The sequence below is a fragment of the Rattus norvegicus genome, chromosome 15, assembly GCF_036323735.1.
Source record: "Rattus norvegicus strain BN/NHsdMcwi chromosome 15, GRCr8, whole genome shotgun sequence".
NCBI lineage: Eukaryota > Metazoa > Chordata > Mammalia > Rodentia > Muridae > Rattus > Rattus norvegicus.
In genome coordinates this window covers 1,021,667-1,048,460 of record NC_086033.1, presented here as the reverse complement: position 1 = coordinate 1,048,460, position 26,794 = coordinate 1,021,667, and the positions used below count along the sequence as shown (strand labels likewise).

General features: G+C 40.4%; 1 protein-coding gene across 33 annotated transcripts in view; it reads right to left on the bottom strand.

Annotated features, from left to right (window-relative positions):
• The window catches only part of Kcnma1 (potassium calcium-activated channel subfamily M alpha 1), a 706,053-nt gene that overhangs the window by 8,657 nt on the left and 670,602 nt on the right, over positions 1–26,794 (bottom strand). For 14 of the 33 annotated variants that reach the window (XM_063274709.1, XM_063274710.1, XM_063274715.1 and 11 more), the window contains 3 exons: positions 12,344–12,538; positions 9,832–9,950; positions 8,135–8,359 (listed from right to left, as the gene is read on the bottom strand). In XM_063274709.1, the coding sequence (XP_063130779.1) occupies positions 8,135–8,359; positions 9,832–9,950; positions 12,344–12,538 (539 nt within the window). Of the gene's footprint in view, positions 1–3,018; positions 3,065–5,749; positions 8,360–9,831; positions 9,951–12,343; positions 12,539–26,794 lie in introns of those variants that run through there. The other 19 variants (XM_063274699.1, XM_063274700.1, XM_063274704.1 and 16 more) reach the window with 4 other exon arrangements.

Below are 26,794 nucleotides of genomic sequence, written 5' to 3'. Positions count from 1 at the left end.
CATACACTGCCCAAGAGATGGTGATTCATCTAAGGTCCAGTTTTTTTTTTGTTGTTGTTGTTGTTGTTTTTGGTTTTTTTTAGTTGTTGTTTTTTGGGGTTTTTTTGTGTGTGTGTGTTTGTTTTATCGCTTATGAAATCATTTGTATATGCCTTGTGTCTGGTTGTGGACCTATGTGTTAAAATGATTGCCCAGCTGTGTGTGTGTGTGTGTGTGTGTGTGTGTGTGTGTGTGTAGGCCTGTGCACACAAATGTGGGTGTGCTTGTCCATGTGTATACATATAGATGTGTGGTATGTGTGTGCACACATACGTGTGGGTGTGCACACATGCATGCATGTGTGTGTTAGCACATAAATGTTAAGCATCTATGATTACTTCATGATCGCTCTGCTTTTTTCACCATATCTGGTGCCTTGGCTCCTCAATGTAGCTGCCTCTGGGGCTAAGGGAAAGCCTGAGGAAGGTTCAAGAGCCCAGTTTAGCCCTCAGGACACTTGCTACCTCTTGTGTGCTTCTCTCTGTGATCCCTCCTGCCCTGGCTCTCTCACCTATTACAATTAAATTCACTTTGATTTGAACAGATTGGATGATAGGAATTCATAATGCTACATCCTCACAGTGAAGCTAACTGATTAAGTGCTTTAAATTATTCCCCCTGACAGAATGATAAAGTTACAATCTGTTCTGAGATGATCTACAGCTTGCCAGCCTCCTACAGCTTCTTTCTACATTCATTTATCTCTTTGTCAAGCAGAGGTTTTCTTTTTTTTTTTTTTTCCTTTCCCTGAGCTTCAATTCCATAGATCTTTTAAAGTCATCAGCACATCTGAATTATTAATGAGGCTTTAGAGGCAAGACTCCTGATGGGCTGGTTAAAAAAGGTTGTATAGAAATCTGGGACTGTGTACACATCAAAATAATTTCAGCTCCATTTAAAAAACCATTTAGTTCAAGTGTGACATAGATGAACCATTATGCATTTGTGGAAACCAATTTTTTTGTGATCTACGATTAAACTAACCTTTCAGAGAAGAGGAGAGTGTGATGGTTATCGTGCTTTAAAAGCATTGCCAGGTCTCTGAAACAATTTCCAACTACGACTTCCTCAAACAGCTTATGTGCAAAGACGGCTCTCAGAGAGGAGCCTGGTGTTTATGCTGTTTGCCCAAGCTGCCCTTGGCTCTTGGCTGAACAGTTACCGAGAACAATTTTGCTGAAGGGATTTAGTGCTGGGTTGTACATGCCAGGTAGGAAGAGCAAGCCTCACTGATTGAAAGGAGGGTGTGTTTTGGGTGAAAAACCAAACAGCTGCAATTTGCTGAAATTTTTTACAACTGCTGCGGAGAATAATTGTTGAGAATTTAGTATTTACAGTTCAATTCAAAGGGGGCATTTTGACCTTTCACCACGGAAAGAGTATCAATTTCCTCCAGCTGCCTTTAAGAAAGACAGCATTCTTGGCCTCATTTAAGCTCCTTTCTCTTTAAATTTCTTGCCCAAAAGAGAAAACCTAGGCAGTATAGCCCATGTAGTTTGAGACTGCAGCTTCAAGCAAGGAAAGGGTTGAAGCCGAACACTTCCTCATTAGGAGGTGAGGGTCTCACTGTTTCTGAGAGAACGCTGTATAATTACAATGTCTCCTGAGCTCCAAAAGCCTAGGCTGTGGGAGGCCTGGTCAAGTAAGATGTTGAGGAAATGAAGCTAGTAAGATGCTCTGGACATTGTCTAAAATGTTTGGGGACAAATGTCTCCTGGACAGCATCAGAGGGGTTACATTTTAATGGTCATCAGCCACTAGGCTTCTGTGGAATGTCCTTCAGGTAAGATGGGAACAATTTGGCACACAGAATCTTGCCATTTAAAGGCAAAGCTGTGCCAACAGATCACTGCAAAACTGGGCACTAGAAATGGGACTCAAAGCAGGAATTCTCATAAGTACTGAAGTGGTTAAGGCAACTCCACTTCGATGCTGCGCTGATCTCAATGCTCTCTGTGTCCTTATTTCATACCTGAGACAAGAAATTCTGTGATTTCTGGGGGCCTTCTTGGTACCAGACCCAAAATCAAAATACAAATACAAAATAGAACACCCATATTTGTTCATAAACTTCTTGTGTTTGATATATGCATGATAGCCTCATTCCAGGGATACTGTGTGACCTGTCAGGAACTTGTATCATAAGGCACTAAGAGATAGGGAGGAAGTGACATGCCCCTTTACCTGGTGAGCAGACTGGTATAACAAAATACAATTGGGAAAGATGACTGCCACACAACTGCAAGTGTACCACAGTGAGCCAACTAAGCTACTATGTACACTCTGGACAGACTATGTGGAGGTGGACTAATGAAATAGCACCAGCTTGTGGGCTAGAGTCAAGTACCCCTGGATTTCTCACATACTATCTGCTCTGAAAAGGTTATGCAAAGTATCTTATTGTTATTCATCTTCTCTACAATAGGGATGAGAAAATAACTCCTAATCTTGTTGACTATGTCAACGGAACAGGCATCAAGGACTTACTACACACTCAGCTTCAGAGTCAGCAAATAATATTTGCTATGTTTGTTACTGTTAGGATTCAGGCACTGTATTGTAGTGACTAAGCAACGTAGACTTTGGTGTTCTTCATATTCCATATCTGTCATATGGAGATTCTAATAACCCCAACACCTGGCTTTATTATGAGAGGGAAATGTGTTTACAACTGTAACTTGCTGAGTAGCTGTGATGACTGCCTTAGGCATTAGCTCTTTGTTTAGCATTGCTGTGAGTATGATGTAGGGGTGGGTTGTACTTTCTGAATGTTGTGTTTGCACATCAAGTTCTTCAATGGAGGAGCCTGAAGCAGAGACCTAGGGTGTATAAATTGGGGTCTAGACTGAAGAATGAAGATTTTAGCAAAAGAGATAACACAGTAGGATCTTGTAAATAGTCTTCATCTGGAAGGTGAATGTTATGCTGGTGAGTTCAAGACTGATGCAGTGGGTCCGTGTTTCTGACGCCAGTTTTTACCTGATGGATGTCCTGCCGCTTGGAAAACCACCAGCATCTTCGATTGCTAGTATAAAGAAATGGCTGGTTTAGCACAAGGGTTTAGACTTCCTTCTTGAGGAGAGTTATTAGGGTAAAGAAGGGCTGAACCACCCAAAGCTCCCAAGGCAGAGGAAGAAACCATTACACTGTGAACACGGGACTTTTGTTGGCTTTGTTGGTGGTCAGCATTGTGGGTTTTAGCCTTTTCATAAAACTCTCCAGAGAAGATTGCTGAATCAGGGAACTGAGAGCACAGTAAAGGAACTTGGAATAACTGGCTCTCTGTACCACCAGGAGCTGAGGCTTTGAGAGCAAAGGCATGGAAAGGAATACATTTGAATACAGAGGACAATGAGACAGCAATAGCTACAAAGAACTCCAACTTATAAGGGCAACTTCATGGGGTTTCCTGGATTATGTTTGTGATAGGTAGTGTGATAAGCTTCCTACACTTAGAAAACCTGATGCCTCCCAGGCAAAACTATGTGCCTAGACTCCTTCTCTACAACCTTAGCAGAACATAGCCATTCCATACACAGAAGCATAGTTTCTACCAGACTCTGACAAATTTCCTCTTATCGCATTTCTCTGTAATGGACCACTATGACCGTCCATCCTTGCATCCAGCCAAACCCTGAGGATACTCTTTCGTCCTAGGTAACAGAAGTTTCTCCTGCTTACTTCCACGTGCAGTCTCCTTATGGGAGATACTTATCCAGCTTAGTGACAGATGCCCACAGCTACTCCCTTATCATATTATGACAAAGCAGAGATTGGCTGATGGAAGCTGGTGGAGAAATTGATTTGTACCCTGTCTTATCTTCTGCTCCCAGAAGTTTCTGTACTTTCTTGTTCTTCAAGGAGCCTGTTGCTATAGGAACCTGGAAGGTTGATATAATTGTCTCTATTGGGATATAGACACCTTTAAGGCATTCCTCATGCTGAAAGACAGTCAGTCAAAGGTTCCTCTGGTCACCTAGGATCTCAATAATGCTGCCAACAGGCATAGTCAGTCTCTCTAGTCCCTAAGCTCACAGGGCTTGTCCCCCTGGCTTAGAAACAGAATCTGGCTCCAAGAGCCTGACACCAGCAAATCAGCTATGTCAACACCTCAGGCATTAATTGCCACTTTTCCAAGAATAAACCAAGGGGATGCAGATAAAGTATAAGACAGTTTAAAATGTAAAAATGATTTCAAATACATAGGGGGTGTGTGCCCGCTTTAATATCCTGAGTTTAATATCTTAGCCTTAATTTCATAATGGAATTGGAAACATCTCCAAAATATAGGGGAACTGGGTTTGTTTCAACTGGATTTGAGAAGGACCCCAATGGTGGCTTTTAGGGATGTTGACAATTCCACAGTTACCAGACAGCGGGGGCAAAGCTTTTCCTCCTCCTCTCCCAACTCTCTTAACATCAACCCTTTCTAAAGCCTGAGCAAAGCAGTCTGAATGGCTCACAAACTGCTTCTCTTCCAGAACTAGGGAAATCACCACACTCCAAGTTGTGATTTTTATAAAATGTATGCATTTCTCTTTTCACAGTGTTCTCTCACTTTCTAACATTCCTTGTTTGTTTCTTGTTTGGGTGAGGGAGAAGTAGGGAAGAGACAATGAATAAAGGACCCATGTGCCTCCTCCCTAAGGAAGCTTTTCTTCTCCTGAAAGAGGGAGTTTGCAGTAAAATGGCAAACAGTGGAGGAGAGACTTCACTCTATTAAAAGTATAATATAGAAGTTTCAGCTAATAAAAGAGAAGTCACCATGATCCTGTTGCCACCAACAAATATATCAGTAGTTACCTCTGATCAATTCTCAATGATCTTCAATTATGCAGTGGGGATTATGTGCCTAAAGTCCAGAGAAAACTCCCAAATTTCATCTCATGTCACAGTTTTTCCCCATTCCAGTCAGTTACAGTTTCATCTACAGGAGCCACTAACCAATTGCATTAAAAAGACACTTTGGATTGGCTTCTGTCTGCCCCATTTGTGGTTGGGATTTAACAAATGTCTGAACGGCATGTGGCAGGAGACATGTGTGAGTTCTTTCTAGACTGAGTCATCAGCCCCATCAGAACTGGGCTTGCACTCTCAAGTGGATTCATACAGTTTAACAGCTTTAACTTTGGTTCCTACTAATCAAACAGGTAAACAGACCAATGCATTTGCCATTAATAATCCTCCTCCTACAATGAAAGGAGGGTCCACTATCAACAGAGAGGGACGTCTGTCAAATAGAATAGCTGTGACTGTCTTACAAAATATCTATCAACCGGCATCATGGTTCAATTTTGTGGGTCTTGCCAAGATCAACACAGAGATGTGAACAGACCAGTGGGGGCTGAGTTTGGGCAGTGGTGATGGGGAAAGTGGAAGAAGCTGGGTTTCTCAATGGGAAAATGCTTTTGGACTTGGGGCAAGGTACCAAGGTGGGCAGGGAGGCCACGTGCAGATTTGAAGGCAAGCCAGATGGAGAGAAGTTACCCCCAGATTACCCAACCCCCAAGAACACCAAAACAAACTCTAAGGGATCTAGCCATAGCAGCAGCACAGCCTCATTGCGCTGAGCAATTGAGAGAGTGGAGGAAGAAAAAGAAGGAAGGAAGGAAGGAAGGAAGAGAAGGAGAAAGGAAGAGGGTGGAGAAGCAAAACAAAAGAAAGAGAACCACAAACAGAATAATTTAAATAAAAATAAACAATAACAGAATAAAATTTGTAACTCCTTTTTTTAATTCCACAAAAGTTTCACAAGGACAACGTTATAGAAGAAAACCCCCAGCAGTGGCTAGGTCATGCAGAACCATTAATTGTCATACCTTGGCCCATTCTAGTCATCCTTGTTGCACTTTAGAGAGAGAAGTAAGCTATGTGAGTTTTACAATGCTTTTAAACTGTCATATTTCCTGTTGAGCACTTTAACTGGCACATTCGTATAGTTATAAATGTTCTGAGGGAAAAACCTCATAACCTCCTTTGCAAAGAATGCATGAAGATCTCTCATGATCCAAAACTAGGGGACATGTATGTATATATATATATATATAAATATATATATAGTTATATATATATATAGTTATATATAAAGAGATAGCTAGATGTCATATATAAATCAAATACATAAGGACAAAAATCATTTAAAAAAAAACACTTCCACTCACAGGACTTTTAAATTTACATGTATACAATGCCTCCCCACCCATTGCTGGTTGGAATACTGCACTGCCCCTGTCTTTGGTGTTGGGGAAGGTGGAGGTTCTGACAGAGCCTCACCATTTTTGTCAGTAAAAGTGCTTGTCAATCACACAGCAAGCAAATCTCCAAAACCATCATGCTGGAGGGGACAGGGGATAAAAATCTAAACCCAAAACATTCACCATAAAAACACCTTTTAAAAAAGAGATGCTAAAGATATGACAGATATCCCCCCTCCTTCCTAACCCCTGTTTTTTTTCCCCAATGGATTTCTAAGTAAATATCTCAATTAAATTCATATGAGCCCAAGGCTAGTCCACCCATACCCAAATTTGGTTATGGTGAAGTTGGCCAATTCCTAAAACATAATTTGCATGCATAAAACATCTGATAGTTGCATATTGGGAAAAGGTATCTGTCAATCTTCCCTCCCTTGCTGACTAACAGATTTTTTAAAAAGAAAGAAAAAGAAACAAAAGAAAAATATCAACTACCGCAATGTGTTTGGCTCACTGTTCCAGCGTCCTTCCAATCTTACAATGAAGGGGAAACTCTCTCCCCCATCAGTCATCTACCCATAGGGATTGGCTGTGTTAAAAAGGGTTACCTATGCTAGACCTTTCCTGCCAGCCTTCTGCTTTGGGACAGAGCGTCATACAGCTGTGCCGGCAATTTAAATGTGGTCGCTAGCTTTCGTGTTTCTTGAGTCTCCATCCTCCTACGTTCTGATTTTTCTAGTGAGTCATCTCTTACAGAAAAGCTTATCTGCCACTGGGTCTGTCTCCTTCCTGCTCCACCACTGCCCCAGCCTGAATTCTACTTGGCATGGGGGCCCTCGTTAGTCAAACAAAGGGGAGTAAAAAGGTCCCTTGAGAATGTATGGAAAATACTTGCTCTCTTCTGAGCGTTATTTATTCTGTACATAAGGTAAGTGGTTCACCTTTGAAAGGATGTAAAAGTCCCAGGAAGGTAGTTCTTAATGACTTACATCTGATATTTATGATACATATGGCTTTTCATCCCAAATGTCAAAAGTGAAAGACAAAACTAGCTATCCCTATGGCAAGCATAAGGAGACAGAATCACAATTTAATATGTGATCAGACCTCTTTCCAGGTAAATGAAATGACTAAGATTTGGTACATCCAGGAGTAGAAACCTGTTTTTCTCTCTGCATTAAAGTTAGAAACATTCACTTAAATACCTGGAAGATGCTAGCTCTGAGACAAAAAGGCTTTGGTGAATAAGTTAAAAAAATTCCCGATGCTCTCTCACAACAAGCAGATACTTAATCATCTTTTGAGCACACTTGGAAAGCTGCTCAAACGTTTTCTGATACTTCAGCCCAGAGTGGAAACAATCAATGTGTTTTCATTTCTTTTGGTTGCTTGTTTCAAACGATTGTGTGCTAACTTATTGTGTGTATATAAAAACTGAGAGAGAGAGAGAGAAAAAAAAAACAAACAAAAAAATGAAAAGCAAAACCCAAAGCATTCTGATGATCCTGATAAACCAGAATAAACCTGCTTTGACTAATTCACAGGTGTTCCCTTCTAACCTGTGAACTCATTCCTGCAGTGAGCTATTTATGTCTGGAGGATGCCTTTGGGTTACTTTTCCCCTAGAATCATAAACAACTTTTGGTCCATCCACTTATTTGCTGTTGTGCTCAAGGGTTTTATGGTGGTGAAATAAAAATGACAACCACATGCACACTATCATACATATGCAAAATGTGTTAAAAAAAAGAAAGAAAGAAAAGGAAAAAAAAAAAGAGGGGACTACAGGGAACAGGAAAGTTACTCTGCTGGAATACCAACTGGGGAAATGAGTAGCAGATACAGTTTCACACAGGGGTGCCGGTGGCTACACATATCAAAGCCGCTCTTCCTGAACGTACTTCTGTTTGTCGCGGGACTCCCTGGACTTGGGCCGGTTTGGCCGATTTGCTGTGGACGGGATGGAGTGGACAGAGGAGCTCTTCTTACTGGACGACTGTGAGGAGTGGGAGGAATGAGACAGACTGGCCCGGGATTGGCCAGCGTTGTGGTCAAACTGCATCAGGCAGAAGATCAGGTCTGTCGGTACGAGTTCAAACTCGTAGGGGGGATTGGTGATGACGTACCTAGACAGAGAAAGCAAAGGTATTGCAGGATGAGTCAAGCAGGCATACCACTGACCTCACCTGTACTCTAAAAGAACTAATTCCCTGGCTATGTCAATCTATCTGAGGAACTGAATGATGTACTTGGTCCAGTCACCTCAAATTCGCTTCCAAATTAAAGGAAATCTTCATGTTTAACTCAACAAGGCAGCCAGAAGTCCAAGCAACGGTGCCAGGTTAGAGGTGGTAATGGAAAAGCCACATCATCATTTATGTGGGCCAAATGTCCAAGGGTCAAGTTCATGACAGTCACCCAACTGCATAGTAACTTCCATTCTAGAATGTCTGCCTGGTACTGCTTTAACAATAGCCCCCTCGTTATGAAAGTCTGACCTGCCTTCTGCCGATTAGGTCAAGCTTTCTCTCGCTGACACTAGCCATAATTACAATGATCAGCACATTGCCTCTGCAGCTATGGATCTCAAAGTGTGGTCGCAGAAACTCCCTGGAACCTCAGAAAAATGCTGGTTGTTGGTCTAGGGATGTAATTTAGTGGTAGAGCATTTGCCTTGAATGCAAGAGGCCCAGGGTTCAATCCCTAGCACCAAAAAGAAGGAAGAAAGGAAGGGACAAAGGAACAAAGTAAAAACAAAAGGGGAAACAGTTTAGTAACCACCCACCACCCCCACCCCCACCCCACCCCCACCCCTCCTACCCCCCTACCACCCTCCCCCATCTATTGAATCACAAGCCCCAGGGTAGGGCTCAGTAATTTGGTCTTTGGAAACTGGGCAGAGGAGTCTCCTACTTACTGAGGTACAGCAACACATTAGTCCGCAACAAATTTTAGCTAAATACTGTAATTCCCAAGCATTAAATATATAAACACTGTTACGTAATTTTATACGTGCATGCATGCTTTTTCCTTATACACACCTGAATTTACTATATCACACTATTTTTATTTTAACACCTCAAATGATTGTATTCTATAGATCTGAGAAACACCTTAAGGCCCTCTTTTTTTAGAGTGTAGTAAACAAACTCATGGGTTTGAGTAATTCTAGGATGCATCCTTAATGTTTTTCCTGCCATGAGTTTATTAAATTAAGGCATATCAGAAAAAAGCCCATAAATTTAAATATATGAAAGAAAGTGAGTCAGTTATGAAATACATGATGCAAAACTATCAGCAATGTGAATTATCTCCACATTAGGAAACAAGGAAGTTATGCACAGAACCAGAGCTTGAGATTCTGACTTCTGCAATGGTAAAGGAGCTACTTCGCAAAGGACTAATTCTTCCCTCAATGGCTTCACCTGTACTATTAGTAATTAAAAAATCTTTCTCATAACTCCTCAGCTTCATATCAGATTTGATGTAGGCAGTATGTTGAAGGCATGCACACAGAGACGTTTGCCTGCAGGAGACAAGAGAAGGCATCAATACCATTGCACTCAGGTGAGATGGCAGAGTGAGAACACACACTCACCTTTTTGTACACTGGCTGGGGGTGCTGAGGTGGGCATCTCTCAGCCGGTAAATTCCAAAACAAAGCATGTTATATGTTTTCAGAGCTTTGCAGAACAGATCACCATAACAACCACCATCCTGGGACACAACAAAGGGAGTGAGAGAAACATCAGTTTTTATTTGCTTGGGAATCGAGGCCTGGGGGAAAGCGAACTTTTTCATCAAAATACAATTCCTTGTCTCTGGAGCTGAAGATCTATGCCAAGAGACTGTGTGGCTGAAGACGTCAGTGTGGATAACAACCTGGACCCAGAATCCTTTGACTTTAAGGATCTGACAACTATGGGAGCTTCCTCTGGTGTCCCCACAGGTCTGTCTGTAGCTCAAACAAGCTTCTGTTTTTCCTTTACCTGAGGGGTGTGTGTGTGTGTGTGTGTGTGTGTGTGTGTGTGTGTGTATGAGGAGAGAGAGAGAGAGAGAGAGACTGAAAGGTCTCAGTTGTATAGCTAGAGAGTCAAAAGGAACCCTACAAAGTAAGGATTCTATTTGTCCCCCACTCGAGTGTGTCCACTGTGATGGGACTGTGATATCAAAACTGCCCAAGTGATAATGAAAACTGCTGCAAGAATAAAAGAGACCCCACAAGACCTATGTGAGAAGACTCTTTCAGAAAAGGACAGTGTGAAAAGCACAATTTGCAGACCTCTGAGATGTCTAGAGGGATGAGGGTGTGGGAGTCTACAGGTGAGATAACTGGGATTCGAGATACTAACTGGTTCACAACTGCACCCCAAGTTCTGGGGCTCGACTCACAAGGTGAAAACAGTGTTCACGTTTGGAAATAAGTCAAAAATTCTGGGCTTCTTGCAGACACATGACTCAAAGTAGACTTTATTACAGAACTGCATGACAGAATGGATTTGTTCAGAATAGAGAGAGACTATATTTGGCTTTGATATCACTGGAATTAGGATGATGGGCATTATATTAGACTACAAAGGTTCTAACATCTTATGACTGTTGAAAATACTAGTCTGATTCAGGTGTATTAGTAAGGAAGTGACAAGGAAAAGAGCCACCAATTATGGAATTCCTTCTAAAATGGCCCCAGATTAATATAGGTCCTGGCCCACAGACGGGCCTATGTTACAAAGCAAGGCATTCTCCATAATGGGGCATTCTGGGCAACAGTATATTTTGTTAAATAGGTATAAATATCCCCAAGACTCATGGTTTCAATCCTTAAACTCCTTCTTCAGGAGAGTTTGGAATGAAAGTCAAGGTGGGACACTTCTTGAAATGCCTGACCCAAGGAAGTACACAAAATCCCAAGGGAGATTCTGATATCCTCCACTAAAGGAGGCCTGGGAAAGGTTGACTGGGTCTAGATTCAGAAATCCTAAGACCAAGGTCTTGAATTAGAGACATCAAGACATCAAAGGTACCAGTTGAGACCCTGCCACTTTGGCTAATTGTTCTGGAAACACAGGACAGCCTTGATGCTTCAAAACCGACCAGTGCGTGGATGATACTATGAACAAATTATCCTCAAATAGAGAATAGAGCTGTTTCTACAGAGACCAGCGACTTCTCAGAAGTGCAGTACTGTGGCAAGATGCTGCAAGGCCAGAAGCTCATTGCCTTATAGTGGGCTAGTTCTGGCCCTCCAGAACAGCCGTCCCTGCCTTGTCAGAATCTTTCTCTGTCAGAACTAACATCTTGTGACTAATACAAACATTTTGAAATCTATTAATTAGCAGACCACTAACTTCCACTAGGCCAGAAGTTAAAAATGTCACCAGACAACATCCAGGGCCTATAGGAAATCTCCTAGACTGCTGTATCTGCTTCTGGTATCCCCAACAATGGATTTTAAAGTTGTCTCGATTTATGGCTTTCTTGGTTCTATGAAACTATGTAACTTCATGAATGAAACTGCTTTCATGTGGAAACAAGGAATTTGGGGTATATAAGTATGTGTTGTTTCTTAACCATGGTCCCTCCAAATGGCTCAGAAATAAACTATCTCTTATTCCCCTTTAAGATGAGAGCTGTAATTTTTGTGTCAACAGTATATAGATACAAAACTATGACACTGGGATTTGGGGCCAAGCATCCCTATTTTCAGGTAGAGTCAAAGCTGAGTGGCTGGGTTATCAAGATGCTGCTAAAATGCTCACCAAACCTGGCTATGTGTTGTTAGCACCTGCCCCTTTCATCTCCGTGAAGAAAATACCTGAGGAAGGCAGCTGTGGAGGAAAGGCCCTTAGCTTCAAAGCCTTGATGCCTTGGTGCAAATGCCCTATGTCTCAGTTGCCAGAGAGCAACACATCAAAGATCTGGTAGGTGAATTTGCAGTAATATCTCTGCATAAAGCTTGGGGCCTGGTGAATAGGGCTCCATAAATTCCACTTCCATTGCAGAGGAAGAGAAAAACGTAGGTGCCTAGCTAGTCATCATCTGACACAGTTCATTCAGCTCGCACTTGCTGCAAACACTGGGCTCAGGAGTTATCTAAGCTGTAGACTCACCCCTAAGTCCGCAAAGGGCCCATCCAACAGGGCTAACTGGGCCACTCGGCAGCGGTCCCTGTTGGCTAGTGTCTGCGGAGTGCTGTAACCCCCTCGAAGTGCATTCTCCTCAGCTATTAAAGCTTCGAGCTCTGGCGTGGCTCCTCCTGTCACCAGGGTCCGTATTAGGGTGAGGATATTGTCATTGAAGTATGTCTGGAAAGAGAAGGTAGAGGAGAGGCATTCTTAAACCAACACCAGAAAGTGACATCCAAATTACAACTTTCCTTGGTATCTCCCATGAAAGATTCTGGCCTGTCTCTTCAAATGATTTTCTGTGGGAAGGGAAAACACAGCAGCTTCCAATTATTCCAGTCTTTTCTCTCCCACTTGGATCTACTATGGAATACATACTTAAATTTTTTTTTCAGAGGATTCTTCTTAAAAGGAGAATGCCCCTTCCCCCCCAAAAAATTGCCTTTGGCAGGTATACAAATACTACCTTGCCTCTCCTCTGTAAGCCTAAACATCAACTCTGTCACTGGGGACAAAATAAATGTAGTGTGCCTAGGCTACTACCCAAAGGAAGGTAACCCCTGAGAGCCTATCACCCGTATGTTAGGGGGCCACCCACAAATGGCACAACTACTTTCTGTATGGAATGAGATGCCAAGAGAATCTAGGATGACACATTCTACACTTTGTCATAGGCTTTGATAATGGCTGGACCCAGAAGGCCTTGCCAGTAAACTGGCTGCATAAATCTATGAGCCAAGGAACTTACTGTGCATGTCTTAGGATGTTTGCCAATAGCCTCAGTTGTCTGAGGCAAATATAGCTGATTAAAGAACTTTCCCCTACAGGTACATTTCTCTCCCACCTAGAACGTAGCATGTCTGTCTGGAAGAAGGCAATGGGGGCTTTAAAAACTTAATTCGGGTATAAGAAAAGACCTTAAAATGGCACGAGTTACCCAACCGAGTGTGAGGAAATACAAGCTAAAGGTGGCTTGTTCCATTTTCCTCCATGAGAAGAAGGCAAAACATCTCAATAAAATCAAACCCAGTCATGGCTACAGCTTTTGAGGATCTATGTGCCTCGAGAGTGCATTAGAAAAGAGAGGTGTGTTTTATCTGCAACTTCTTTGAGAGTTTACCTGGCAGTGAGTCATGGAGAACAAAGCAGACTAGGATGAGGATTCATCCCAGTCTGTCACTAGCTCTTCGTCATTCTGTCCTGGGCATCAGTGCTTACACTCAAATCAGCATGGCTATTAAGATTGAGTTTATATGCAAAGAATTCCACATGGACTTTAAAGTCAAAAAGATATTGCTGGAGGGCCTGGATTTCATGTTCCTTATTGAAGCACTCAACCAAAAAGCACATAGAATTCCAACTGCAAAGAATGCTGGGAAAGTTACATGCAGGCTCTCTAGCTGAGAATTTATATTCAGAGTTCAGCTGTTCTCTGGTGTGGACAAGCAGAGCTTAGGACACCCAAGGGAGCAGATGCATATGGGGTAGATAAGGAAACTGGAGTCTCAGGGGCTGCCCTCCTTTGGGTAGCAGCCCAGTCATACTGCATTTTATTGTGCCTGTACAGTCAGAGTTGATGCTAGGGCTCACAGAGGCAAGATGGCATTTGCATACTTACCAACATCAGGTTTTTGTTTTGTTTTGTTTTTTAAGACTAATCCTCTGGATTTTTTTCCCCAATCAGGATCCCATAGTTAAATGCTGTCTTCACTCAGAAGCTGTGGCCTTAGAAAGTTCTGGAATATTTTGGTCTCAGTGTCATCACACATAAAATTGAATATCAGAGCATGTATAAAGGATTCCTGATTCTCAGCACCTGATGGACTGAGAAACTCAAGGCCAGGAAGTACTGGTAAATATATCTGACCTGATCCCAGAGACAATGGGAAAGGAACTGTTGTAGATGACAGAAAACAGTCACTCTCATCCCCAGATATCCCTTGACTATTCTTTCCTGTTTCAGTTTTTGTCCTAGAAGCTGGAAGGCCATTATTGTCCTTCTTGAACCTCATATCTCAGTCAGCCTCAGTGCCTAAGCTTTCTCTAGACTAGTGGTTCCTAACCATACTAATTGCTGGGATCATTTAATACAGTTTCTCATGTTGTGGTAGACCCCCCACCCACCAATAAAATTATTTTTGTTGCTACATCACAGCTGCAATTTTATAAATAATAATATAGATATTTGATATTCAGAATATCTGATATGTGGCTGCCGTGAAAGTCATTGGACTCTAAAAGGGTTGTGACCCACAGATTGAGAATCGCTGCTCTAGACTAAAGAAGAACACAAGGAAGGCCCTGTAGACTACATCCTAGAGACTGATTAAATTGATTAAAGACTTACTAACATTTCCCAATATTTTCCCTATAGTTAGATAGCCCACCCTCAGAAGCAGGGGAATATCCTACCAAATCCAATCTACTATACTAAATAAGGGAAAACTAGACACAAACCTGACAGGTGCCTCTGTGCTCCAATTACCATTCTAGACCAATGGCTGGGAGATAATTCCAACCATTGGTACATAGATGACAAACATTCGCAATCCCATTTGCTGATACACTGGGCATGGCCTACCCAAACATAAAGAAATGAGGGGCATTTTTTTTCTTTAGGAAGGAAACAGTTTTTAAGATAAAATCCAAAGAATCCTTTTGATTGGTTAGGTAGTCACTAGAGAGTAAGCAATAGTAGAGTGATGCAGTCCAAGTAGGACAGCTATAACATCCCCTCCGAGGCTCAGGGAACAAGAGAGGGCAGAACTAACATAATCTAGAAGATGGGGAAATATACACCAAAAAGGGGTCTTCTGGATATGACATGGCCAATGACTTACTGAGGACAGCTGTGGTCAACTGCACAAGAACTACACAAAATTGGGCCAACTAATATTTCAGGATGGATAGGGGGAGGAGTTAGTGAGACCCCCACCCCTCCTGGAGGAGTGATTGGCAGTTAAAAACTGTTGGAGGAAAGGCTACCTATTATTTTCATCAGCAGTGTAGCCACAGACAAATTTCCTTGCTTTAGTAAATATATTCCTACTCAAGCTCAGGCAACAAACTCAAATTAAACTCAGTGAGCCACAGACAAAATGAAAATGGAAAAGTAGAAGTAAGAGGTACTGAGACAAAGAGTTTCAGTGGGACCCAGAAATGAGAAGAAGGATGTACAATTGAATAGAATTTACCACACACACACATACACACACACACATGCACGCACACACATAGGTTAAAAGAAAAAGATGTAATAAGGAGCATATAGGATAGATGTTTTCCCATTACAATTAGGAGTAAAAGGAATTACTTATATGACTTCAAACTTAAATTGCACTGGAGGTTCTACCCAATTTGAAAGACCCAGAAATCCCACTCTTGGGAGTATACCCAAAAGATGCCCCGCCATGACACAGGAGCACATGTTCTACTATGTTCATAGTGGTCCTATTTGTTATAGCCAGAAGCTGGAAACAATCCAGATGTCCCATGATAGAAGAATAGATACAGAAAATGTGGTTCATTTACACAATGGAATACTACTTAGCTATAAAGAAAGGAGACGTCCCGAGTTTTGCAGGCAAATGGATGGAACTAGAAAATATCATCCTGAGTGAGGTAACTTAGACCCAAAAGGACATCCTCAGTATGTTCTCACTAATAAGTGGACATTATCAAAGAAAAAAAAGTACAAAATACCAAAGATACAGTCCACAGAACTCACAAAGGTCAACAAGCTGAAGGGCCCAAGTGAAGACGCTTCAATTCCACTTAGGAGGGAGAAGAAAGCAACCACAAGAGTTCAGGAAGGGATGAAGGGACAGGAGAGGGAAAGCGGATAGAAGGGGGGAGAGGGAAATGTGATCTAATATTGGATGGAGTAAAAGGAAGCCCTAAGAGCCAGCAGAAAGAATGGAAACCTTGGGAGGAAGGAGGGACCTAGGAAGTGAGAGACTCTGAAGACTTAGGGCATTGGGGGAGGGTAGATGAAAGGCCCTACAGTGGGGAGAAGGAATTTATTGAAACCACCTCCAGGAGAAAGACAGGGCATAATGTGAGGGATGGGGCTGTTATCCCACAGTCAAAGCTCTGACCCATAATTCTTCCTGTCTGAAAGAAATGCAGGGATGGAAATGGAGAAGAGCCTGAGGAAACAAAAGTCCAGAGACATGCCCAAAGTGGGATCCAGCTCAAGGGAAGGCCCCAAGACCTGACACCATTACTGTGGCTATGTGTCATTCACAAAAAAGGACCTATCATGACTGCCCTCCAAAAGACCCAACAAGTAGCTGAAAGAATCAGATGCGGATATGTGCAATCAACCAATGAACAGAAACTGCTGACCCCTGTGGTTGAATTAGGGGAAAGCTGGAGAAAGCTGAGGAGGAGGCCAACTTCTGTAAGAGGACCAGCAGTCTCAATTAACCTGGACCCCTGAAATCTCTTAGACACTGGTTCACCAACTAAGCAGTGTACATCAGCTGAGATGAGGCTTCCAACATATATACAGCAGAGGACACCCAGGTCTGGGTTCAGTCGGAGAAGATGCACCTAACCCTCAAGAGACTGGAGGCCTTAGGAAGTTTAGAGGACTGGTGGGGTGGGTGGGGTGGGTGGGGTGGGTGGGGTGTGGACATTCTTGTAGGGACCTAGGGTGTGGGGGGCTATCAGGATGGAATGTGGAACTGTTGGGGTGGGGTGGGGTGGGGTAGTGGACCCAGAGGGGAATAAAATCTGGAGAGTAAAAATAAGTAAAAGGAAGGAAGGAAGGAAGGAAGGAAGGAAGGAAGGAAAAAAAAGAGAGAAAAAGAAAGAAAGAAAGAAAGAAAGAAAGAAAGAAAGAAAGAGAAAGAAAGAAAGGAAAAGATATCTGTGTTGGAAAAGAATGAAGATTATCTGCATTTATGGGTGGAGTGGCACTGTATAAAGAAATTCCCAAGGAACACACTTAAACGACATAAGTAATAAGAGTTTGGTAAGGTTTCAGGGTACAAAAGTCAACATGCAAATGTACAAAACTTTTTTCTATGTATTTTCAATAAACAAGAAAAACTTAAGAAGGGAAGGAAAATGCTTAAGAAGAAATTTGTTCAAGGAGTTCAAGGGTTGGTGTACTGAAATCTGTATAAAATTATAAGATAAGAATGAAATCCAAATAAAGGGAAAGCTATCCCATGTTCATGGATTGGAAGATAAAATTAGAGTAACAACAAAACCCTTAAACATGATACTCTTCCAGAACATATCAATATCAGAGACCTTTTTTTAAAAAAGAAAAATAGGAAAGTGAGTTCTAAATTTCATATGGACATAAATGTTATATCAATCATATAAAAGACAACTGGGGTTGAAGTAGTCCCAACCTCTGATTTCAACATATACCACAAACACTGGCGTCATGTCCCACATACAGCCCAATGAAGCAGAATTGAGCATCTAGAAATAAACACATAGACCTGATGTCAACTGATTTTCAATGAGGATATCAAGAAGCTTTATTAAAGAAAGTCGTCTATAAAATAAATCATATTTCAACGACTGAGCATCCACATGCAGAAGAAAAGTGCTAGACCTACTCCTCACATCATATATAAAACTTAACATGAATCAAAGACCTAAATGTGCCAGCTAAAACCATAGAGTGCTTAGAAGAAATAAGAGTGGTAAATCTTCAATTTTTTGCTTTGATAATTATCTTAGAAAAGATATCAAAATTATAGGCTACACAAGAAAACTTGGTGATTTATATCTTGTAATATTTTAGATTTATGCATTGGGGAAGAGTACGTAGAAAATGAAAATTCTCTACAGAATTAGAGAAGATATTAGAGACTGGTGTATCTTATAAGGGTGTAGTGTCAAGTGTTTAAAATCCCCCAATAACACAACCACCAAAAGGAAATAAATTTGAAAAATAGAAAAAGGATGAGGCCTCAAAACAAGATAAGCAAGTGATCAAAGACCCAAAGAGGCCCAGGATCAGTAGCCACAGGGCAACACAAGTCAAAATTATATTGAGAGATTGTCTTTACCCAATGGGATAGTTGTGATAAAACAAGAGACAAATAAATAGAAAGAACTGGTGAGAATGTGGAAAAAGCTGTAGCCCTTACAAACTTCCAGTAAGATCATAAGTAGTCTAATCATTGGAAAGCAGTCTGGAAGTTCCTTAGTGGGTAAACTTTGAGTTACCATAGGACCAAGAAGCTCTAACTATACCAAAGTGAAATGAAGTACACATCAGAACAAAACCCCAGACAGAGAGATTCATAATGGCATCATTTGCCATAGACAAAAGGACTGGAAACAAATAAAATGTCAAACAGCTAGTGAATGTATTACAAACTGTTATTAGTGGATGTATTACAACCATGGAGTAACCATGGAGTCAATATTATCTGTGCATAAAAGAGATAAGAATACTCGTACATGCTACAACATGGATGAACTGTAAAAATAAAGTAAATTTCTATTTATATGAAACATTCAGAAGAGGCAATTCTAGGGAGATGGGAATAAATATCGTGGATGTTAGGGCTGAGCAGCTAAAGTAGTAAGGAAAATGAGGATAGATTTCTCTGAAAGTTATGAGTATATTCTAAAAGGGATCCTTGGGGATGTTTATATATGTTTTAAAAACCCATAAAATTGTATACTTGGGTGAATTTTATGGTCCACTAATATTCTAATAAAACACTTCCTGAAAGAACTGGTTAAGAGATAATTATATGATTAAAAGATAATTATGTTTGTAATGGCTAAATTCTTATCTGTGGAGTAATAAGCTGCAAAACTGGAAAGTATGTGAGCACAAGCATGCATACATGTACATGTGTACACATGTACACACACACTCTCTCTCACACACACACATATACACACAATACACAGAGTCAGTGATGGGGAGTACATGTTTTATTGTCCTAGAAAAAAAACAGAGTCTGATAAATACTGAAGACAGCAATGGATATGCTAAATAGTAGTGCCCATAAGTTAAAGACATGTAAAGAATTCAAGAAACTAAGACAAGAAAGCACTTCACACAAGCACTATTCTCCTAAAATGGACCATGAACCTAAGAAGCAGACCCAGGGTTTCACCAAAGAAACAAGAGCAATGCCAAGCCCTGTGCCCAGTGAACATCTGAATTTAAATTATTAAATGATGAAGGAAAGTGACTGGCAGTACTGCTGTCAGAGAAAAGAAGGAACATTAGGTAAATGGTGGCTCCCATAACAAAGGTGAAAGAAATGCCAACTAAGTTTGAAAGTTTTGAACAGTTTTGTTCTAAGGATTCTAGAGGCTATGAATCGATCTAATCTGAAAATAACAGGAATGATTCTGAATCTTGGAGTACTGCAGAATTAATTCACGTCATTTTTCAAGATGTTTTCATTTTAGACTACTGTGAGGCGAAAACTGATAGAAGACAAATGATCTTATTGATGTTGGCCTCCTTCACACGCAAGAAGGCACACACCTATGCGAACGTGCATGCACAAAAGGCTGTCACACTTGTTACTTAAAAACAGTGCAGCCAGGCTGGAGAGATGGCTCAGTGGTTAAGAGCACTGGCTGCTCTTCCAGAGGTCCTGAGTTCAATTCCCAGCAACAACATGGTGGCTCACAACCGGCTGTAATAAGATCCGATGCCCTTTTCTGGTGTGTCTGAAGAGAGTAACAATGAATTTGAATATACATAATAAAATAAATCTTTTAAACAAACAAACAAAAAACCAGTGCAGCCTTTCTTCCTGATATCTTAGTGAGACTGCAGTGATGGCACTATTCTCTGAGCTCCATTATGCCACTTAAGGATGACAAGAAGAATGATGACAGAAAGCCAGCCAAAAATGACAAAGACACAGTAAATAAATCTGGTGGCAAGGTCAAAAGGAAGTGATCCAAAGGCAAAGTCAGGGATAAACTGAACAATCTCATCATTTGACAAAGCTACATACAATGAACTTTGTAAGGACGTTCCCAACCATAAGCGTATTACTCCTGCTGTGGTGTCTTAGAGATTGAAGTTGCAGTTCCTTGGCCAGGGGAATACTTCAGGAGATATTAGTAAAGGACTCATCAAACTAGCTTCAAAGCACAGAGGCCAAGTAATTTACACCATAAACACAAAGGGTGGAGATGCCCAGCCTCTTGTGAACATGTATGAACAGATTTAATCAGCTGTACATTTGAGAAAATAAAACTTTACTAAACAAAACCCAAACAACTGAGTGAAAATGTCAAAATTAATTGTGAAAAAAAAACAACATAAAATCACCTATTAGTTCAGCATCATTAAAATGGATTTTATAATTTGAAAAATGAAATAGAGTGAAAAGAAGAAATAATGACATAATATCCATAGGAGGAGATATGGAAGCAAAGTTTAGAGTAGAGACTGAAGGAATGGCCATTCAGAGCCTGCCCCACATGTGCCCATATATACACAGCCACCAAAACTAGATTAGATTGATGAAGCTAAAAAGTGCATGCTGAAAGGGACCGGATATAGATCTCTTCTGAGAGACACATCTAGAGGATGTCCAATACAGAGGCTAATGCTAGCAGCAAACCACTGAACTGAGAACAGGACCCCCCCCCTTTGGGGTAATTAGAGGAAGGATTGAAAGAGCTGAAGGGGCCTGCAACACCATAAGAGCAACAATGCCAACCAACTACAGCTTCCAGGGACTAAACCACTACTGAAAGACTATACATGGAATGACCCAGGGTTCCAACTGCATACGTAGCAGAGAATAGCCTTGTTGGGGCACCAGCGGAAGGGGAAGCCCTTGGTCCTGGCAAGGTTGGACCTCCAGTGCAGGGGAATGTTGGGGAGTAGTAAGGGGGTGGATGGGGGGGGATACCCATATGCGGGAAAACAAGAGATGCCAAAGTTTTCCTAGATATTTAATACTTAAAATATCAATTTTAAATGTATTTATAGAGCAGACCATTAAACACTAACTAGAGCTAAACACGAAACTGAGTATTTACAAATTCATGCACTACTAGACATAATATGTTAAGCATTTAAATATTAACCTATTCACCAAAAGATGGGTGATAAAGAGTAATCATAGAATCAAGGAAAAACTATAGTACTGGTGAAGTACAGATGGGGTTATACAACATAATCAGCTAAAGAATTATGAAATGGCAAAGCATCTTCAGATCTATTATAGACAAAATTAATACCAAATTAGAATTTTTATAAAAAATATATAGAACAATGAAACATATTTTAAGAGAACTTCTAGAATATGCTGAGTTAAATTTACAGTGATAATAGCTAGCATTTATAAAAGAGCTCCAACGTTTTATGAATAAAATGTAACAGAAACTATTAGCAACTATCCAATGTTTCAGGGTGGCCTCTAAATCACTGGTTCTCAGCCTTCCTAAAGCTGTGACCCTTTAGTACAGTTCTTCATGATGTGGTGATCCTGAAACATAAAATTGTTTTTGTTAGTACTTCATAGCTATAATTTTGCTACTGTTGTGAATCATAATATAAATATCTAATATGCAGGATATCTGATATTCAACCTCTGTAGGGGTTCCGACTCACAGGTTGAGAACTATGGCTCTAAATATGTTGAAAGTCTAGCAGCAGATCAAGATCCAAATGAAACTTGGAATAGAGACTATTTATATTTAAGGTATATTTGATTATGACAGGAAAAAATGTCACGAATAAGCCTGAAAATATAGAAGCAGATTAAGGACAAAATAATTATAACGAATAAGTCTATGCTATAAATGGGTATTTTTTAAACTATGCTTTCCTAAGGTGAGAAGCATGATGAAATATTAAGTCATAAAACATTGCAATGGCAAGAGGATATTTAATGAATTGATGAGTCTAAAAGTAATGCTTTGAAAAAATACAGCAACAACAGCAAGATCAGAGGTTAGAAGAACAATACCATGCAAAGTATATGAAATAATTAATGCCAATATCTTTATTACAGGTCTCCAGACATGACTAATGTATTTGTGTTGGGGCTGGAAGGGTTGTGTGATGGTTAAAAACACTTACTACCCAGAAACTAAGTTGGGTTCTGATCATCCACAGCTCTAAAGGCAAATTCACTCACATGCACACAATGACACACACATGCTCATAATTTTAAAACTGAGTAAATCTTTTAGAAAGAATTGATTTTGCTCTAAAGCATAAACCACTGTAAGAATCACCTGTAAAGAAACAGACTGTTAGGAAAAAAAGACAAGCTCTGTTTCTTAAAACATGTAACATAGCTACTTGTCATTTTACTCCTAGTAAACTAAGTTCGATCTGTACCGAACTGTAGGTTCCACCTGAATTTCAAAAGACAACTGGATATAATTACATTAAGTAACTTTTAAAGAGAGCTTTATATTTCCTCTCAAGTTTTACAGCAAACTTTTTCTGACCACTATGGCTAGGATTAGAAATTCTATCAGCAAGAATGGGATACCAAATCTATAGTTTGGTGATTATAATTATTAAGATGTGGGATTGGTTATAGCCATTGGCAGTTTTATTTTAATTAACTCTTATTGTGACTCAGAAATGCTCATTTGTTTACAGGATACCTTCAGTTTCTTCAACAGCTAAGGCAAGTAGCCATGCCTGAGACTACAGCTCTTAGAAAATGTGGTACATTTACACAATGGAATACTACTCAGCTATCAAAAACAATGACTTCATGAAATCCATAGGAAAATGGATGAAGCTTGAAAAAAATATCCTGAGTGAGATAACCCAATCACAAAAATCACACATGGTATACATTCACCAATAAGTGGATATTATCCTAAAAGCTCAGAATATTCAAGATACAATTCACAGACTACATGAAGCTCAAAAAGAAGGAAGACCAAAGTGTGGATGCTTCAGTCCTTCTTAGAAGGGGAAACACCCACAGGAGGAAATATGGAAACAATGTGTGGAGCAGAGACTGAGGGATCGGCCATCCAAAGACTGTCCCACCTGGGGAATCCATTCCATATACAGCCACCAATACTAGACAATATCGCTGATGCCAAGAAGTGCATGCTGACAGGAGCTGTTTCCTGAGAGGCTCTGCCAGAACTTGACAAATACAGAGGTGGATGCTCACAGACAACCATTGAACTGAGAACAGGGTCCCCAATGGAGGAGTCAGAGAAAGGACTGAAGGAGCTGAAGGGATTTGCAGTCCCATAGGAAGAACAACAATATCAACCAACCTCCAGAGCTTCCAGTGACTAAACCACCATCCCAAGAGTACACAGGGATGGACCTAAGGCTCCAGCCGCATATGTAGCAGAGTATGGCCTTGTAGGACATCAGTGGGAGGAGAGGCCCTTGGTCCTGTCAAGGCTTGAAGCCCCAGTGCAGGGGAATGTCAGGGCAGGGAGGTGGGAGGGAGTCAGTGGGTGGGTGGGAGAGCATCCTCATAGAAGTAGGGAAAGGGGAGAGAGGATAGTGGGTTTCCAGAGGCAAAACCAGGAAAGGGGATAACATTTGAAATGTAAATTTAAAAAATATCCAATTAAAGAAAAAAAAGGTGAAAAGTCTGGCCATCCAGGCTTTTACAGAGAGGGTAACTGATACAGTCCAGAAAACATCACACATCACTGGACAAAGATGATTTCTCCACAAGTGAATTTGGGTGAAACTGGCTATCTAGAAAAAATTTCAGCAGTATAACAATGACTGAATAAATAATAAAACAGTTATGCAATGTACACTGTGCATATATTAACACACTTCTAGAAAACTATAGTATGGTAAGAATCCATTTTGATAAAAAATTTTAAAGTAGAATCTAATATGCATTAAGATTAAAACATTGTAGGGGTTGGGGATTTAGCTCAGTAGTAGAGTGCTTGCCTAGCAAGCGCAAGGCCCTGGGTTCGGTCCTCGGCTCCGAAAAAAAAAGAAAAGAAAAGAAAAAAGATTAAAAAATGTTATAAACACAGATCCAAACTGACAGATACATCTGTATTTCATAAAAATAAATTTTTGACCTAAAATTTTTTTCCATTTTATTTATTTTATAGATTTTTGTCTGTGAAAGCATTTATTTTAAGTGTTTATAAAGGAAAGAAACATCAAAAAGAAATACATTTAAAATGTAGCTAAATTATTCATCTATTTTGATAGTTCTTTACACAGCAAGAAGTCTTTAAGGATAAAAAATTAAATTATCGAAAGAAAATAATATATATTTACATGACTACCTACAAATTAAAAAAAATATATATTTAACCTATCAAAATCACAATTAAAGGTATCCTAGGCAAAATGGCAATGCAGAATACCACAGACATGCAATGATATTTGTATACCCACAATGGGTATGTGTGGACACACTTGCTCTGGGAAGTAATTAGGAAAGACGATCTTTACAAATGTTTCTATCTGCTCAACACACAGTAGGTTTGCCTCAAAGAAATGAACAGCTATCCATTCCAAGACTCATATGCAAAATGCTTAACCCCTGTGTGTTAAAGGTTCTATCTGGATTGTACCCTAAAGGCCCATGTATTAGTCTCCAGCTTGGTGCTGTTGAGAGGTAGTAAAAGCCTTAACAGATGAAGCCTGGAGAAAAGTCTTCTCATCACTGAGAGTAAATCCTTACAGATCATTGTGGGGATTTAGTCTCTTCCTGTCTTAGGCCTTTGAGCTATGAGGTGAACAGTTTTAGTCCACTACACCATGTACCATAATGTGGTAGCTCAATGAAGGTCCAAAGCAGCCAGGCCAGTCAGTTATGGGCTGAAACCTCCAAAACTGTGAACTGAAATCAACCTTTCTCTTAGCTAAGTTGATTATCTCAGATATCCATTATAGTGACTGAAAACTAAGACAAGGAGCTGTTACTGTAGCAAAATATCTTTTTTTCTCCATCTTTATTAAATTGGGTATTTCTTATTTACATTACAATTGTAATTCCTTCTCGGTTTCCAGGCCAACATCCACCTAACCCCTCCCCCTCCCCTTCTATATAGGTGCTCCCCTTCCCATCCTCCCTCCTGTTACCACCCTCCCCCCAACAATCCCGTTCACTGAGGGTTCAGTCTTGGCAGGACCAAGGGCTTCCCCTTACACTGGTGCCCTTACTAGTCTATTTATTGCAACCTATGCAGTTGGAGCCCAGGGTCAGTCCATGTATAGTCTTTGGGTAATGGTTTAGCCTCTGGAAGCTCTGACATTGTTATTCATATGGGGTCTCAAGCCCCTTCAAGCTCTTTCAGTCCTTTCTCTGATTCTTTCAACGGGGGTCCTGTTCTCAGTTCAGTGGTTTGTCGCAAAGTATCTTAAAACTACCATCACATAATAAAGTAAAAGATGGTGGTATATCATAAAAGAGAGTATCATGAAGTCCTGTGGAAGCTTTATAAGTTGTTACATTTAAAAAAAATAACATGCTAAATTCTCTCAACAAAATATTAACTAAAAAGAAATAATTAACCAATATTTAAAATTGGAAGTTCTATCTATATGTCATCTATTTATGTATCATCTATCAATCATCTATCAATCACCTTCCTATCTATCTGTCTTAGTTAGGGTTTTACTGCTGTGAACAAATGCCATGACCAAGACAAGTCTTATAAGGACGATATTTAAGTGGGGCTGGCTTACAGGTTCAGAGTTTCAGTCCATTATCATTAAGGTGGGACCATGGCAGCATCTAGGTAGGCATGATGTAGGCAGAGATGAGAGTTCTACATCTTCATCTGAAGGCTGCTAGAAGACTGGCTTCCAGGCAGCTAGGACTAATGTATTAAAGTCCACACCTACAGTAACACACCTACTACAACAAGGCCATACCTCCAAATAGTGCCACTCCCTAGGCCAAGCATATTCAAACCATGATACTATCTATCTACACCCATCTGTCTATAAAAAGTACATAAATGTGTACATCTATCTAAAAAGACACATACCAAAATATTCAACGTTTTTCTTCAGTCTTGGGAATACAGAACACTTGAATATTTTTCTGTTCTTGTGTTTCCTAAATTTTCCAAAAATAGCTATTTATCTTTATGTGAAACTGCAATCTGTTTATTTTCAACAGTGAGTATGATAGAGTTACTCGTTGGAATACACAGATAAGGTCTACATGGAAGGAGATAGCTTGAATTGTTAGGATTTTACCTCAGTACATATTGAAGTGATTTATTCAGAGACACTGGCACTTATTGAGTAGTCAATAATCCCCAGATCTTAGAGTGGCCTACATTTATATGACATTCAAAGAGTGTCTCAAAATGGTCCATCAGTGGTTCAGTTTGAAAGTAGGAGATAGGGTTTCATACAGGGCTTTGTGAAGAGGAAGGGTCTGGTTCAGTATCATGGGGCAAAACATACTAGGACTCCAAATGCCAACTATCAAAGACATCCTTATATAAGGTAATATAGCCAGAATGTCCAATTATTTTGTAGAC